General features: G+C 36.0%; 1 protein-coding gene across 3 annotated transcripts in view; it reads left to right on the forward strand.

Moving 5' to 3' along the window:
• LOC131029437 (uncharacterized) overlaps nt 1-16,191 on the forward strand; it is a 152,669-nt gene that overhangs the window by 22,092 nt on the left and 114,386 nt on the right. For all 3 annotated transcript variants that reach the window (XR_009102776.2, XM_057959923.2, XM_057959922.2), the window contains exon 4: nt 14,510-14,616. Coding sequence is in view for 2 of the 3 variants with exons in the window: in XM_057959923.2 (XP_057815906.2) it covers nt 14,510-14,616 (107 nt within the window). In the remaining variant the exon portion in view is untranslated. The remainder of the gene's footprint in view (nt 1-14,509; nt 14,617-16,191) is intronic.

Consider the following 16,191-nt stretch of genomic DNA (forward strand, 5'->3'; position numbering starts at 1 on the left):
GTGAATGGACTGCACAAGGTGTCTAAAGATGTGGTGATAGCATTCCTCAACCAACAAACCAGCTCTACAATTCTTCGTGTTGTTTGTCATTACTTGAACAACAATACGGGGTCCCATATATTTCAATGGCAGAGATGAGAATATCTGCAATAAATTGCCCATCTTTTACTTGGCCCTCACAATCCACATCTTTCAACAACATTGCCCCCTTAGGGGACACCGCTATGGCATTGATCAAGGGATGATTTTTGGAATCTTTCCCCCCATCTGAAATAATGGATACACCTGTCTCAGTCCGTGAATCCCTTATGGGCTTCAATGCATCTTCAACCCCCTTCACCTCTCTTTCCAACAAGGTTCCACGTACCTTCTCATAACCTAGGCCCTTATACCCTCCTGGAGTTTCATTAACACTTTTCAACATCTTTTTTCAATATGGGGAGTGAACAACATTGAAAGCCAATCCATTTGCATTTATGCATCTTGCTACATCTTGGTCGGCGATGTCTCGACACTCATTTTGAAATGTCGTTTCTAAAGGTCCCTTTGATCTTTTGCATGCAATGGGTGCTTCACTTTCAGGCTCAGTTGTGGAAAAAAATGGGTGGTTTTCTACTACAATATTGGGATTAGATGGTGGTTGTATTCCCTTTGGTTTTTTTGAAATGGTTTGATTTAGTCTACGAGCTTCTTTCTCTTCTACTTCTTCATGCTCCCTAATATATTTTAACATCGTCTCTTATGGTATAGGCACACCATTTTTTCCAGGGCATTTTTTGATGCCTCTTCCTGGTATTCCACACAAATGGCCTACCACTCGATAATATTAACTATTACGTTCTTTATCGCATCCTTGGCATTTCAAATGGAAAATCCCCCGCCTCCTCGAAGTGGTCGTATAATGTCAACATACTTCCATAGGGGAGAATTTGGATCTGATTTATGTTTTTGTTGTTCATTTGTGCCTATGGAGGAAGAGGTAGATGCCATTCTAGTTCCTATGGCAAGAAATTATATGAACACATTCAAAAACAAAAACAAATAATGAAAAAAATAGGTAAACTAAATAAATAACGTTTCATGTTTGTGAAACAAAAATGGTTGAAAAAAATGTATAAAAACCTACCTCTTTCAGCCAATGGAAGCTTGCAAATGTGTAGAAATGATGCTGCAACACTTGATCAAGCTTAAAAAATTGATCTTCAACTCTTTCTATTTGATGTTGGAAGCCAAACTTTACTCAACGTGCAATGAAAAAGCTGATGTTTGCAAAATAAATGAGGAAAAATGAACTGAGTTTGTGTTTTAAATGTCACTTTTAGGGTTATATTTTCCTTTTTCAAGTGGTGGATTTTAAAAAAAAAAACATTTACAAAAAAATTTGACTTTTTGGGTGCCTAGCCGCCTGGGTTCGCCTAGGCTGAACGGGCCTGCTCGGGCACGGACCCTGGCTGGACCTGTGGGCAAACTGGACTAGGATTTAGACCCGGACCAGACCGGACCAGTACTAGGCACCTGCATAGCTGAATCCTACAACTTAGATTTTAAGTGTCAAGCAAGTCCGAAGGGATTATCCTGATGTGTGATTTGATTGCTAAAACGTCATTAATGCTTTGCGATTGAGATTAGGAGGAATACATTGTTATTATTATTTTTCTTTTGTGTTGTTGGATGCCTTAAGTATAAAAATTATTATTTAATGATTGGCATTTGGAGATTGAGGATAGACTTGCTAGCCGTGAGAGGTTTCTAGCAAGCGATGTGAAGAAAGATAGTCTACTATGCTGGCCACCAAACTCAATTACTCAATGGTGCGATTCGCATATGAAATTAGTCTTTGGTTTTGCCAGTAGTAGAAGCCAGGTTTAGCTTGTTTTGGATGTTGGTGAAAAATCCTTGAAGTTGTTCGCTACATTCCACTATTTGGAAGTGGATTATTGCTGTTTGAACTAGGGGTTTTGAGATCATCCTTGCTCCGTGGAGATTTGTTGTCTTCCTGTGGCGTTTGTCGCACTTCATAGGCGTGAGGATTCTTTGTATTGTATGTGTTGTTTGGATGTGGACACATCTTATTGTTGCTAATCATGGGAAGCTCATGGTGTCTATGGTGTTGAGTTGCTGTCCGCTAATTTTCATGGCATGATATATCTACCTTGGTGTGAGTATCCCTTAGGACGTGACTCTCTTGCTGTAGTGTCAGTTAAACTTCTTGGGCGTGAGTATAGTTGGAGCAAGTTACTGTTGGAATATATTGGTGGTTTGAAGTTTGCATGCCGCAAGGCTAATACTTATAGGGGAGATACAAATAATGGTGCGAGCTAATATTTCTATCAGATTTTTGGTCTATACTCTTTGTATTGCTGAGCAATAATAACAATGGAAGATATTGGTTTTTGCAATCAAATTGGTTCTTCATATTTATGTTATTATTTTTTAGAATATTGTTCCTTTTAATTGCATGTTTAAATTTGCTTTTTTGAACAACACTTGCAAATCTGAAATTGAATACAACCCATTGACAAACTCTCTGCAAGCAAGCTGTTTGACAAAATAACTCAAAGTGATAGAGTGCAAAAACTTGGTAGCAAACAGGGCTGCATATAACAGTGGCATCAGAGTCTAAGGACCTGCCTGCTTGTGGAGTTGTGAGTTGGAAAACAGAATGGAAAGAAAGTTAAATACCATGATTGACATGATGTCACAATCATTGGGCAAATTTGATCAAAATAATTCATAGGGCAATAAAACACATAGTTGGGAAACTAGTTCTACCGATCAGCAGGTTATCGATGAGTTTAGGAATGCTTTGGCAGATTATGATGCCCTTCCTAATGTGATCAAACATCTTTTGCCATTCTTTAATGAGTTATTGGATCAGATGAGTCAAAAGAGGAGGAGAGTGAGGGAACACTTGCCAAACTCTAAAGCTTTTAGAAGATTGAACCATTTCGAGGAGCAGGTGGATGAAGAGGAATCTATAGCAGAAAAAAGTGATGGAGAGATTGCCTTGAAACATGAGGATTTTGTGACAGAGCTTTAGGATGACCCTTTGGACATGCATTTAACTACTGTGGTTGAGGTTGTGCATAAAGAAAAGGACAAAACAACACTCTTGGATCCTAGTTTGGATTCACCTAGTGATGATTCTAATGACTTCCTTGTTGATTCTTATGGAGTGGATGATGTTGTTGAGTTCACTCATGTATTTTCAGATGAAGGCAATGGAGAAAGTAAATATGATGATTACTTCAAATCAGTTTTTGATGATCCTTTTGTTAGTTTTAGGATCAGAAATGTAAGCAATCAGAAAATGCAACCCAATGAACAATGAACACAGTATTTTACCCTGAGAAAACCCTCCTACTCGAGGGAGAAAAACTCAGCAAATAAATCTCTTATATCTAGTATGAATAAGAGCAGAAAGTCTGCTTACAATCAGGCCCTTCTCAAGGGCGAATAAAATATATAGATCTGCACTTAGGATAGTGCGATTTCCTTGAATATGCACAATAATGACTCTTATCCTTGAGGCGAATCTGCTGTTCTAGAAAGCAAATCTGCTGCTGGAGTGCAAACTTCTGCTTAAAAGGAATGAATCAATTATTATCGTTTTGACTCCCAAACCACCATCTATTTGTATCTTCTTCGCACCTCTTCCAAAGAGAGGCAAACTCTTCCAAAGGGGATGACTTGTCCCAAGTGAGGCGTCTCTACCAAAGAGGTCGGCCTCTTAAGGATACTTATTTTATTTTACAACGTACCAAAAAATGGGCACCATAACTAACACAAAGTCAGCCAACATATGCATGCGTTTGTCTAACTTTAGTTTCTCCTAAATCAATGCCTATTAAATTTAATCACAATCACTTCCTTTCATCATTGTTTTATTAATTTAAATTGAGAGAAAAATATCTCACGCCTCTATAACAACACCTTTATCTTCTTCTAGTGATGTTAACACAGGTGGCTTTTGGTTTGACTTACAAACCAAGCCTATAGAGAGAGTTGTTCATGTTGGCATCAATATTGGTGAGTTGGAGAGTGACTTATTCAGAGATACAACCTCGCAAGAGGAGCACAATGAACATATTTTCTCTAAAAAAGAAATTGACACTTTAACACATGGGATCTGGGTGTGTTAGCAACTTAGCACCTAAGTATTATGAGGATCCTGCATGGGATGAATTTCCTTTTGATCGTGAAGATGTTCTGATTTTTGAGCACAATGCATGCATGGATGATGCCCTTGGTGGTGTTGATTTTATTCTTGAAACAAAATCTGATTTATCATTGCTTGGAGCTGATTCCGAGCAAAGTCTTTGTGAGGTTGTTGATCCACATCCTATTGTTGAGCATCTTCATCATATAGATAACAGAGAGGCACAAGAGATTTGGGACAGCTATGGTGTTATTGTTGACAGGTATGCAAGTGGTCTGATTTTGGTATTCATCATCGCAGCAGTTCACTTTCTTTGCATGAACATGATTGGAAGAATCAATTTGTGGTGCCCATTGGTAACCCATTGTTTGAGATGGGTGTTGAGATGCCATTTGATAATCTACTTTTTGAGTTGGATGATGGAACAACTTCTGGTTGTAGCATCACACTTGGTGGAAATAGTAGGGTATGAGATCTGGGAGAAGATTTAGGACTTGATTTGGACTGTGGTTTTCAGCTTGATATTGATCTATGTTCTAATAATGAGGTGATTGGTTATCCTCTTGGAAGACCACCAGATATGGAATGTGCAAATGAGGGGACAAATGAAGATTGCATTTGGAGTAAGTTGACACTAGGAGGCATCATCATTCCTTACTTCATGAGGAATTGGAAGCTAATTTGGGTATGCCGATTAATGATTTCAGTTGAGAGTTATTCCCTTGTTGGTATTGTTTTGAGTCGCTTCATTCTTGCATGAAGTTTGGTCTTGAGTTTTGGAGTTGGCCAACACGTGGGACTTTCCATACATTGTCTGAGTGGACGAGTAATGCACGCCTTTCATATGTAGTTGGTGATGTATCTTCTTCATGGGATGAATTGATTCAGGGATACTTCTACGTTTCAGATTTTGAAAAGTTTCCAAACGTTGTTCTTGAGCTTGCTGGATTTTTCAGAACAGCAGCAAGGAAAGGAGGACTCAAGCTTGTTACTTATGAAGCTTTGGAGAAAGAAGGCCCAAAACATGACATCTACATGTTTGACAATCTAGCCTTTGGATTGAATGATGTTTAATCTATACTAATCTTCCTTTAGGATTGGTTTTGAAGACAACGATTGCTCCTTGCACCCTAGTTAATGCTTTCATGGATGGGTTACATGAGATTACCAAATAGGTCACGAAACTCCAAGGTGAGCATGATGTTATGGATTACACTTGGAGTTTTGGTGTGTACCTTTCAAGGTTTGTTGGAGATTATTATTGGTTGGGTATCCATGCTTGGGACCCTCAATAGAGCTTGATGGAGCTTATTGGAAATTGAAGGAATGATCTTTGGAGGGATAAGAATAAAAATTTCAGAATTAATAGTACAACTTTTTTCTTATCAGCCATTTAGTGATTCCATTGGCTCATCATCAAATGGATTGGAAAGAGATTTTAAGTAGGGATTGGAGCAATGAACAAATGGACACTCTTGGGTGTGTTCTTTGGCAAAGAATGGATCAGATTTTCAGTTTTGAGCTTACCTTTTGGTTGCAGGTCAGTCACCTCTTATTAAGGTTTGCATTAATTTAGGAGAGTTAGCACCTTTTTCATTGTCAACGAAGTAAGGTTTTCAGTTGGGGATTTCTTGGAAGTGTTTCCCAGTCACTTCTGAGTTGATTTCGTGCAGCACAATGTTTATCATGCATGCTTATACTTGGGAATTCCATTAATATTGTTGTTGTCCTTTGTGTAGAGAACTAAAATCGGTTTGCACTTCACTGATTTAAATTTTGAATTGTAGTGGTCATAGTTGAAAAACTCGGGTTTGGCAAAAACTCAACAAGGCCTGAAAATGGAACTTGGTGAAAACTCGGCAACTTAAAAATTTGCTTAAATTTTATTAGAAACACATTTTTTCATTGTTTGAAAATTCAATGAGGAGATGCACCCAATGAGTCAATAAATGAGTACATAAAAGAAACAAGATAAATCTAGTTATATTTGATTGATTTAAATGCAAATTGGTTACAAAATGGCATCCTCATGTGGAATGTTGATGGCTGATAGTCTGAAACAAAATGAAAATAGGAAATTGTTTTTGTAAAACTAAAAGTAAATACTACATCAAAACATTTTACATCTTTCTCGTCCTAACTCTAGTGAAAACTAGGGGAGAGGTAGAACTAGAGAGTCTAGCCCTAGGAGTTCGATGTGGCTCCTCCACCTTGCCAAAATGAGGTTGACAGTAGCACCCCTTGTGAGGTTTTTAGGGTGAGGGAGAGGGAGGTAGAGAGATAGGTCTAGATCTTGGGGGAGAGATGAGAGAGTGAGATAGAGAGCAGTAGAGAGAGGGGATAGAGGAAGAGTGATAGGGAGATAGATAGGTCTAGAACTTGGGGCAGATAAAGTGAGTGAGATAGAGAGAGCGAGAGAATGCTGATAGGAGCCTATTGATTATTGAAATTTGACTGTCTGAAAATTAATAAGATCTTCCAAAACCTAGAATTTGACCACTCTCAAATATCCTGCCAACTTATACTTAAATGTTATATTTTATGTATATATTTTGATGAAGAGAATGAGACTGACTTGAAGAAAAAAAAAATTTAGATAATTTTCTTATGCGTTTGGGCCTCTCTTTTTTATGTACCTGAGTTTTTGCCAGAGACTTGCCGAGTTTTTGTGAAAAATTTGCCAAAAACTCGATGAGTTTTTCTCAAAAACTCTGCGATTTTTTGTGCAAGTATTTGGCTTAAACACTCACCGAGCAAAAAAACTTGCAAGTTTTTCAAGACTTGGCAAGTACTCTGTGAGTTTTTGTGCAAGTTTTTGGCTTAAATTCTTGCTGAGCAGAAAAACTCGTAAACTCACGAGTTTTTCAAGACTCGGTGAGTACTCTACGACGCTTGCATCTATGGTAGTGATTATTGTTTCCTTTAGACCTTCCAAACTCAAAGAGTTCATCTTATGCAGGCTTGTGATGTAAACTTTGGTAGTTTACTCTCGGTATTGGTTTAGGACAGCAAACTTCCGCATGCTTTGGCTCATCTTTTAGAGACCCTTGGAGTTGGAACAGTAAGAGTTTTCACAAGTCTTCATGGTTGTATTAGAAAAGTACAGTGGAGGTATGTTAGATCTATGTGGTCCTATGATGATGAGTTTGTTGAACGCTTGCAAAAGATTGCTTTCCTTTTAGCAGTAAGATCGGAGGAAGTTGCTTTTGTAGTTGTTACGCTGCATGACATCGTGAGGAGATATGTTGAGGATTATGGTTTTGGGTTGAACAAACTTTTCTTCTTGTTTCCCAGGTTCGTGTTAGATAGAGGGATTCTTGTTATGGACCTTATTGGGATGCTTCAACAAGAGTTGTTTCATGGTTTAGATTTCAGCCCATATAGGTTTTTCAACTTGGTTTTTGATGACTACTTTTGGGAGCTTTAGGTGAGGAGAGTACGGTAGTGGCACAATGGTTTTACAGTATTGATCAAAGTGGTGCAACATTACCATGGTGGTTCTTTTTTGAGATTGCTTTGGAACCTTGGGATTGCATTGGTTTGTAGTTTAATAGCTGTTGGAAATGGTAGAGTTGATGTTGACTTTCTTGAGTTTATGCAGTATCTATTTGCTCTTCTTACAGGAGTTTTTTAGGTCTCTTGTATTGGCACCTTGTAGGACAGTGCCTTCATTAGATGGTGCTATAGATCTCCTGGGTTAATTTTGGACCTTGGGATCATTCTTGGTTTCAGTTTGGATCAATATGATAATTGTGGGATTGTTATGGCATTGCTTGAAAACAAGTAATCTTTGGGAAGGGCAGATTGTAATTTCCCATTTTTCGGGTTCTTTTGTAGTTCAATTGGAGCTAACTTTTTGGGTTTGTGTTAGCTTGATCAGAGGAGTATTTCGATATTGCTAGTGAGCTCAGATGATTTAATGGAGTTGGATGACACTTTTTGGAGGGGTATTAGACAATTTGTCCATTCTTACTATTTATAGTAAGTGTAAGTCTAGACATTGACTTGGTCTATTGGCAATATTACTATTTTTGGATAGTCGGTGATTACACTAATTGATGATATCTTGGTGGATTATGGTGTTTATAGGTATTATTTTAAATAACGTTAAAAAGTATCAAAGAGAAATTAAATATTTAACTTAACATTATTTTAATTTAGTAAAATGACTTTGTATTGGTGCCTAGGGAGTTATAAGGTGTTATTTTAAATTATAAATAAAGTGATTTCTTAAAGCTGGGTGCCAATATAGGGAGACGTAAGGAGATGTTTTAGCTTAAATTAAATATTGCAAAACCCTAATTAGGGTGTTGAACTTAAAGGAGTTAAAAAGGCATTTTGGAGCTCATTTTCAATATGTTGAAGATTATTATTTCTCTGTCTAAAAACCCTGCTTGGTTTTGGAGATTGGACTTGTTCATCTCAGTCTTCTTGAGGACAAAAACCCTCTTGGAGAAGATTGGCTCTGGTGGTGAAAGATCCACCTTGGCTAATATTTCTTGGAGATATTGTTCAGGTATTTCACAGTGCATTCACAATTGAAGTTGGAAATTTGAGAAGTCTTCATAGAAGACAAATTTCATTGCAAATGGCAGGCAAGTTTGAAATGATTATTTTGATGTGTGATTTGATTGTTAAATCCTCATTAATGTTGTGCGATTGAGATAGGGAGGAATACATTGTTATTACTATTTTTCTTCTTTGTTGCTGGATGCCTTAAGTATAGAAATATATTAATTTATTGATTGGCGTTTGGAGATTGAGAATAGACTTGTTAGCCATGAGAGGTTTCAAGCAGGTGCTGTGAAGAAAGATACTATTATCCTGGCTGTCACACTCAATTACTCATTGGTGCAATTCCCATATGAAATTAGTCTTTGGTTCTGCCAGTCGTAGAAGACAAGTTTAGCTTGTTTTGGATGCTGGTGAAAAGCCCTTGGAGTTGGTTGCTTCATTCCACTAGTTGGAAGTGTATTATTGCTGTTGGATGAGGGGTTTTGAGATCATCTTTGCTCCATGGAGATTCATTGTTTTCCTGCAGTGTTAGTCCCACTTCATTGGCGTGAGGATTCTTTGTCTTGCATGTGCTGCTTGGACGTGGACACATTTTATTGCTGCTAATCTTAAGGAGATCATGGTGTCTGTGGTGTTGAGTTGCTGGTCACTAATGTTCATGGCATGATATATCTACCTTGGTGCAAGTATCCCCTGTAATTTGAGTCTTGGTGCAAGTATCCGCTGTAATTTGAGTCTCTTTCTGCAGTGTGAGTTTAACTTCTTGGGCATGAGTATAGTTGGAGTGAGTTACTGCTGGAATATATTGGTGGTCTGAGACTCTGAAGTTTGCAGGCCGCAAGACTAATACTTACAGGGGAGATACAAATAAAGCTGCAAGCTAATATTTATATCAGATTTCTGGTCTATACTCTTTGTATTTCTAAGCAATAATAAGTTATAACAGCAGAATATCTTGATTTTTGCAATGAAATTGGGTCTTCATATTTCTGTTATTATTTGTTAGAATGTTGTTCCTTTTAAGTGCATGTTTAAATTTGCATTTCTGAACAGTACTTGCAACTCCGAAACTGAATATCAAATCCATTGACAATCCCTCTGCAAGCGAACTCCTTGACAAAATAACTCAAAGGGATAGAGTGCAAAAATTTGGCAGCAAACAGGGCTACATATTAAATGGCAGGTGAGTGATTGGGTTTCCATAGGGGATAGTTGGATGGTGGAGCAGTTACAAGCTAACTGTTGCCATTCCAGGGCCATTGATCTTCCCATCAGCGGTGAAGGCAGGGATGCATAAAAGAGGATCAAACACTCTATTGAGGGGTTCAGATGGCAGATTACAATAACTTTGGTTGCTGTGATTAAACACGGATAGCAAAGCTTCAGAGTGTGGAGTTTTGCAGAGATAGGGTAGTGGTATAGAATCTAGATTGCTGTGCAAACCCATAGAAGCCGCTGTGGCATTGTTTCCATGCAGTTGTACCATATTTGTGAATAGATACTATTGGTAGTCTCATTCTGGAGTTTTTCTACTGTTATGGGTTTTCTCCAGGTATAACGAAGGTGTTATGTGTTGATCCTTTTGGTTGTGCTTTGTTTGTTGTTTGTTTACTGCTGATTTGTTTATATTTTAATCATATTATTACTGCTATAGGCATAATAGAATCCATTAGGGCAGATTGTTGAGAGTGCAGAGTGGTGCCAACATTAAAATCCATAGTTGATGGACCACAAGGATTATCAACTCAGTGAGTTATGGATCAAATGAGGGTTAGGGAATTTGTAGAAGTAATGCAATTGTGGTTAGTAAGAGTAGAAAGATCTAAACTAGGCAAATGCCAAGGTGGCATGAATACAAATAGATTGGATAGTTTAAGCAATCCAGAAAATTTCTCCAATATACTCTTACAATGATGCATTATTGAGAAGAAGACACTTTTATGAATATAACTGCATATTGAATGTATGAACAATCCAGTGCTTTGGTTGAAGATTCTCTTAAAGTTTAAACTGATGCTAATGTTTTGTTTTCGTGAAGTATGTGATAGGGAAGCTGCATATTGGCACAAGTCATAAGTTTTAAATGAATCTCTTATTTGAATATTGCTTGGCAGTTCAGCAATCTAGACTTGCACTCTGAGCATCCTGCTAGCTGTTGTACTCAAAAGTCAAAAATATTGAAGAGTCAAGATGATGGAAAGTGAGTTTGCTAAGGGGCTTAAACACTACCAAAAAGTGCTAACAAGAGTTGGTTATATTATTTATTAAAAAATACCTTAAAACATTTTCACTGAGCAGGAAACTACAGCAATTTCAAGCTTCTTAACGAAATTTCCAGAAGAGTACTTTGCTGATGTAAGCAGGGTAACTCGTATGAAAAGTTTATTCTGGATTTTTTTTGATCTTTCTTAATTCATTTATTGAGATGATAGGGAAGAAGCTATACCGCACTGGACCACAGTTGTTGATGCATTGCATTGACATTCTACGTGAAATTAGTCACTATGCCTACCATGACACTTCTAGCTATGAGAATGACAGCGTTGTTACAAATCCTTCAAGGCTGTTCAAATCAGAAATAGAAGGTAAAAGTATTAATTATTTCTTTGATTACAGGTAAAGGAATAAAGAGGATAATAGTAGAGAATAGTTAGTGTATCAATTTAGTTCTATATCATTACATAAAGTTTATCGTCATGATAAGAATTCTAACTTTGATGAAAAGAAGAGGGTACAATGTAATGTCCCTACTTTGAAATATAATTTAATAATAAATAATAATAAAATTAAAATACAAAAGAATAAATATAAAAATATAAATATAAAAGAATATAATTAAAATTTGATTAAAGTTAATGAAAGGTCAAAAGGCATGAAATGATAAGTTGTGACTCCCTCAAACGTGAGATATAAAAGGGAGAAGAGAAACTCATTTTGGGGGGGGGGGGGAGAATTTGAAAAATGAGAAGTGTAGATCTAATTTAAATAAGAAGTGCAGATCTGATTATAAAAGGTTGTGTCCCTTTCAAAGGGCAGAAATAATGAAGAGTTGCCCTCTTTCAAAAGGTGCTAATGATGAAAGGGTGTGTCTCTTGCCAAAGGGTATGCATGATGAAGAGGTGAGACCTCTCCCTCACATTGAGAGATATAAAGGAAAGGAATCAAAGCATCCAATAACATCTCCATGGATTGATCAGATCAGAACTGTTATTAAGTTACAGGCGGTAACATCTTTGTTCTTGGTGGTATGCATGGGGATGAGCTGAGTATGTATGCTTGATATATGAAAGCTGATCATGTTCTTATGCAGAATTAATAGTAATATTAATATGGATTGGAATATGTATGACAGTCATACTTAATTTCATATATATTCATAATACATAAGAAATTAGTATACTTATAGTCTAAATCATGTTATTATTGTCAGTATTTAAGAAGATGGGAATGAGATGTTCCAAAGAGGTGCAGTTTAAATCCAAGCAATAGGTTAAGTCCCAAGATAGGGTGGGGATCAGCGACCCATAAGCCTTGAGGGTATAGACCCAAGATGGGTAAGGGCTTGGATCTGTAAACTTTGAGGGAACCTATTGTATTTGGTCTCTAAGCGCTTTGGTAACATAGATAGACCCTTCTCCCTTAAAACTGAAGTAGTAGCAGGGGCTGATATCTATATTAAAAACTATGAATAATGAAATTAATCATCTAATGAGGAAAATAAATAAGAACTTGTTAATAACTAATTGAAGAATATCAATCAATTTTAGTATATTGAAATAGATCAAGTAGGGGACATTACAAATGATATCAGAGCTATGATCCTGCCATCCTGTAGGGTAAAGATGAATCATTGAACCATTCTAGTTAATAAGAATAAATCTAACAATACGTGTATGCTCTGTGTTTGCATATATCCATTTGTATGCTTCGTGTTTTCCATGTGTATGCTCCGTGTTTTTGATTCATATTGGTGGATGACTTAGTTTGAGAAAATTAAAATTTACATTGCTTGAGGACAAGCAAATTTGGGAAGGGTGGACTGTAATGTCCCTAATTTGAAATATAATTTAATAATAAATAATAATAAAATTAAAATACAAAAGAATAAATATAAAAATAAAAATGAAAATATAAAAGAATATAATTAAAATTTTATTAAAGTTAATGAAAGGTCAAAAGGCATGAAATGATAAGTCGTGACTTCCTCAAACGTGAGATATAAAAGGGAGAAGAGAAGCTCATTTGAGGGGGGGGGGGGAGAATATGAAAAATGAGAAGTGCAGATCTGATTTAAAAAGAAGTGCAGATCTGATTATGAAAGGTTGTGTCTCTTTCAAAGGGCAGGAATAATGAAGAGTTGCACTCTTTCAAAAGGTGCTAATGATGAAAGGGTGTGTCTCTTGCCAAAGGGCATGCATGATGAAGCGGTGCGACCTCTCCCTCACATTGAGAGATATAAAGGAAAGGAATCAAAGCGTCCAATAACATCACCATGGATTGATCATATCAGAACTGTTATTAAGCTACATGCAGTAACATCTTTGTTCTTGCTGGTATGCATGGGGATGAGCTGAGTATGTATGCTTGATATATGAAACCTGATAATGTTCTTATGCAGAATTAATAGTAATATTAATATGGACTGCAATATGTATGACAGTCAATACTTAATTTCATATATATTCATAATACATAAGAAATTAGTATACTTATAGTCTAAATCATGTTATTACTGTCAGTATTTAAGAAGATGGAAATGAGATGTTCCAAAGAGGGGCAGTCTAAATCCAAGCAATAGGTTAAGTCCCAAGATAGGGTGAGGATCCGCGACCCATAAGCCTTGAGGCTATAGACCCAAGATAGGTAAGGGCTCGGATCTGTAAACTTTGAGGGAACCTATTGTATTTGGGCTCTAAGCGCTTTGGTAACATAGATAGACCCTTCTCTCTTAAAACTGAAGTAGTAGCAGGGGCTGATATCTATATTAAAAACTATGAATAATGAAATTAATCATCTAATGAGGAAAATAAATAAGAACTTGTTAATAACTAATTGAAGAATATCAATCAATTTTAGTATATTGAAATAGATCAAGTAGGGGACATTACATACAAAGTGGTATGGGCGTAGGATGACTTAAGTGATGACCATGGCTGTGTTTAATTATGAAGACATGTCTCAACAATAGGTTGTTATGGATCTAAAATTTGGCATTTGGAAATTCTTAGTGAGGAGAGGTATCATTAGACATGTGATAGAAGAAGGTTGATGATGGTCATAGCTGGTGCAAGTGTATTTGTTACCCATTTTTTTGAAAGCAAAACAAGCTATCATACTAGTAAATAGTTAATGTGATATTAAGTTGAGGAATTACCAGTGTATAGTTTTCAGTATGGTGTTTGGGATATCACGCTAGTAGATCAAAGCATGTTATTGAACCCTACAGTGCTAGGGATCTATTAATTTACATTTTTTGTACAATATAAATTTAATTTACTGTTTATATTGAAATCTATTGTGAGAGTTTTCTGAGGTTCAATGATAAATTTTGCAGAGATAAATTTATTGGGTACTAAAATTGAATGGTACACTTAACACGTTGACATAAGATGGATTTTTAAATTTCATATTTACTCAAAGACAATTCTAGAATGAATCTATAATATCATAATTGACACTTCTAATCTGCATCTTTGCTGTCTGGACAACTTATACCATTGGAACATGAAAGAAATCACAGTGGTTTATAAATAATATTGGCAGTATAAGTAACTAATGTAGTAGAATAATCTTATAGCTAAATACTCTGATCAAATTGGCGGCTTCTGTTTTCAGGTGCTATGCCCGTCAATTTTTGATCCTCCAGAGAAGTACATATCTCTAATAATTCCTGCATATAATGAAGAATTGAGGTTGCCTGGAACAATTGATGAGACCTTAAGGTTGGTTAATACTGAAATATGAAGTTTTCCTTGTAGTAGTAAATAGTATGAGTTTTTCAAACTTTTATATATGATCTTTTCAAAATTTTCTGTACTTATTTTCAAGAAATATTAATAGTGATTATAATAGGAAGATATTAGTTGAAGATAAGTAAGCATTATCATGTTTGGTGGTGCGCTACCCATCGTTTTAAAATTTAGAATTAGCAAAAAAATTGGCAGCTCAAAAATTTGACTTCATCTTGACATATAAAAAAAATTACATAAGTTCATTAAAAAATTAAATAAAAGAAAGCAAAATACTGAATTTATAGAACTCGGGTATTTTTTCTATTTGTTTTAGATAAGAATGGAGTACATTTCCCAGCATGCAAACTTAAAAATTAATTACAAATTTCTAGTACATCCAAAATTCTTATTGGGTGTGCTGTCTAATTGGATGGTAAAGAATCCTCCTTAAGAACTCCATATTCAATCATATCATTATTCAATGCAGCCCCTCCTGATGCTTATGCTTCCTCTTCCACTTCTGCTTCTGCTTCTGATCTGTTTTTGCCTGCACTTATGCTTCCATTGAACCTTCCTCTACTTCCTCTTAAACTCAGGGATCTCCTCCTCAGTAAACAGAGTCTTCACATCCTATCTGAACATAGATTGATACAATATAAGTCAATTTCCTTATGATTATCCTTCTCCTTCACCTTTATACACAAGAACAGAGTCATCAAGGTGCTTTTGGATCACTTCTTCGTGTGAGTGACCACAAGCACTCTTTGATTGTACTCACTTAGAAGCGACATATGATGGCACAAAATCAAGATGGCCATGTTTTGAAGATTTGATATTTTTGCATCATAATTATCCAACCACAAATTTGCAAACAGAGCATTCATGGCCTTGTATGTAAGCTAGAAGTGCATTTATTATACAAGTCTTTGACCTACCAGTCAATGATTGAGCTTTTGAAGGACTCATTTTCAAACCTGGTTGTTGTTTCATTATTTTTTGAATGCACAGAGGTGAGGAAACAACCTCCCGTTCATACCCTTGTAAATTTGCAACTTGTAAATAATTGTCTCTAATGGTTTCATTTGGTGTCATTCTCTCTATGCTATTGTTGAGGCCATACATAACATCGTCATTGGCCCTTAAAGAGATTGGAGAAGACAAACTTGGGAATCAAGTAATAAGTCATTGGTTGTATGCTAAGTCACCAGGTTTGAATTCGAATTCGAAGTTCGACAGCTTTGAAATTCGAATGAAGTTCGATGCGGAAAAAATTTGAAATGTATAAAATTCGAATTAAATTCACCATATGTAATTTTTAAATTTTTTTTTAATAAATATATGTAATATATCTATAAATTTGCGTAAATAGTTTAACATTGATAAATAGATTTGAAATCATTACAAAAAGATGACACATTTATAAAATATAAACCGTAGGAAACATATGCTTTCACTATTGCAAAGATGTTCTTTTGTCAAAAAGGTACAATAACAGTCAAAAACTTTAGAACTTTAAAATAACTCTAAGTCATCAAGAGCACTTGGCTGGGATGCCAAATCATCATC

This window comes from Cryptomeria japonica, chromosome 4 (genome assembly GCF_030272615.1).
Source record: "Cryptomeria japonica chromosome 4, Sugi_1.0, whole genome shotgun sequence".
Lineage (NCBI taxonomy): Eukaryota > Viridiplantae > Streptophyta > Pinopsida > Cupressales > Cupressaceae > Cryptomeria > Cryptomeria japonica.